At 43.5% G+C, this 1246-nt stretch overlaps 1 protein-coding gene across 1 annotated transcript in view; it reads left to right on the top strand.

Moving 5' to 3' along the window:
- Positions 1-387: 387 nt before the first annotated feature.
- The window catches only part of LOC106338275, a 1866-nt gene continuing 1007 nt past the window's right edge, over positions 388-1246 (top strand). The window contains exons 1-2 of the mRNA XM_013777295.1: positions 388-619; positions 722-1210. Coding sequence (XP_013632749.1) covers positions 388-619; positions 722-1210 — 721 coding nt within the window. The remainder of the gene's footprint in view (positions 620-721; positions 1211-1246) is intronic.

Below are 1246 nucleotides of genomic sequence, written 5' to 3'. Positions count from 1 at the left end.
AGTATATAAGGAGTTCTAGGCGAGAGGCATGGGGGAGGACTTTTCTCAGAGCAAACCTAGCACTTATAGCGATTTAGGCATTTTTCCGTTTTTGTTATTCGAGCTGCGACTCAATTAGGTTTTTGCCGTCTTAGGGTTTTAGAACTAGGAATCTCGCCTACAGCTCTCGTAGCCCAGACACCTACCTTGTTGTAAACGCCAAACGCAGATTCGGAATAAGAACTATCTTGCTCTCTTTTTCGATTTCTTATTTTATTAATGTTTTCGTTTCGTGTTCTGATTGCTTGGCGTGTGGTATTAGCAGATATCCGGGACCTCTGGGAAACTAGGGTTCTCCTATTTTCCTTATTTAAGCGGAAATCGACAGTGCGAATTTCGGTTCCCACAATGAGAAACAAACTTGAAGCAAAGAGCACCAAGGCTATGCTTATTGGATATTCCGCATCTCAAAAGGGATACAAGTGCTTTGATCCCACTGCTAGAAGAGTCTTGGTGTCTAGGAATGTGAAGTTCATGGAAGATAAAGGGTATTATGAAGAGAAGAATTGGGAGGAGCTTGAAGAACTTTCTCAACCATCAGATAGAGCTGCTAGTTTGAGAAACATACTAGAAGAACTCGGTATTGGCGTGTCCCAGGATTAGAGCAGGCGTGAAGAGCCTACTCAAGTGGCCGCTGAAGAACCATCCCACTTTGAACATGAGGGGGGAAGTGAATCTGAAGCTGAAGGGTTAAAAGATCAAGGCTCAGAAGAAGCTGGAGGTCTAGAAGATCAAGGCTCAGATTCTCCTGTCCAAAGTGGAGATGAATTAGTAAGAGAAGTTCAGAATGAAGGTCAGGAAGCTGGAGAAGAAATCCAGATACAAGAGGAAGCTGTTGAGGAACAAGTAGAAGTTCCTTTGAGAAGTAGCACACGGGTAAGGAGTGATGCTTCCGAGTGGGAAAACACGAGAAACTGGGTAATCACGAGAGTGTTATACAATGTCCAGGTTGTGGAACATCCTTCCCAAGTTGTGTGCTCCTTTGCTGAGTTTCCGGAAGAGCACTACTCCTTTATGGTAAGCTTAGATGAAAGTTATGTGCCAAGAAGCTATGAAGAAGCAATGCTAATTCAACAGTGGAGGGATTCAGTCAATGATGAGGCTGATGCCATGATTAGAAATGATACATGGTATGAGAGTGAATTGCCTAAGGGGAAGAGAGCTGTGTCAAGCAAGTGGATCTTCACCATCAAGTATTTACCTAATG

The sequence above is a fragment of the Brassica oleracea genome, chromosome C1 (genome assembly GCF_000695525.1).
Source record: "Brassica oleracea var. oleracea cultivar TO1000 chromosome C1, BOL, whole genome shotgun sequence".
Lineage (NCBI taxonomy): Eukaryota > Viridiplantae > Streptophyta > Magnoliopsida > Brassicales > Brassicaceae > Brassica > Brassica oleracea.
This window is presented reverse-complemented; position numbering and strand designations above follow the sequence as displayed.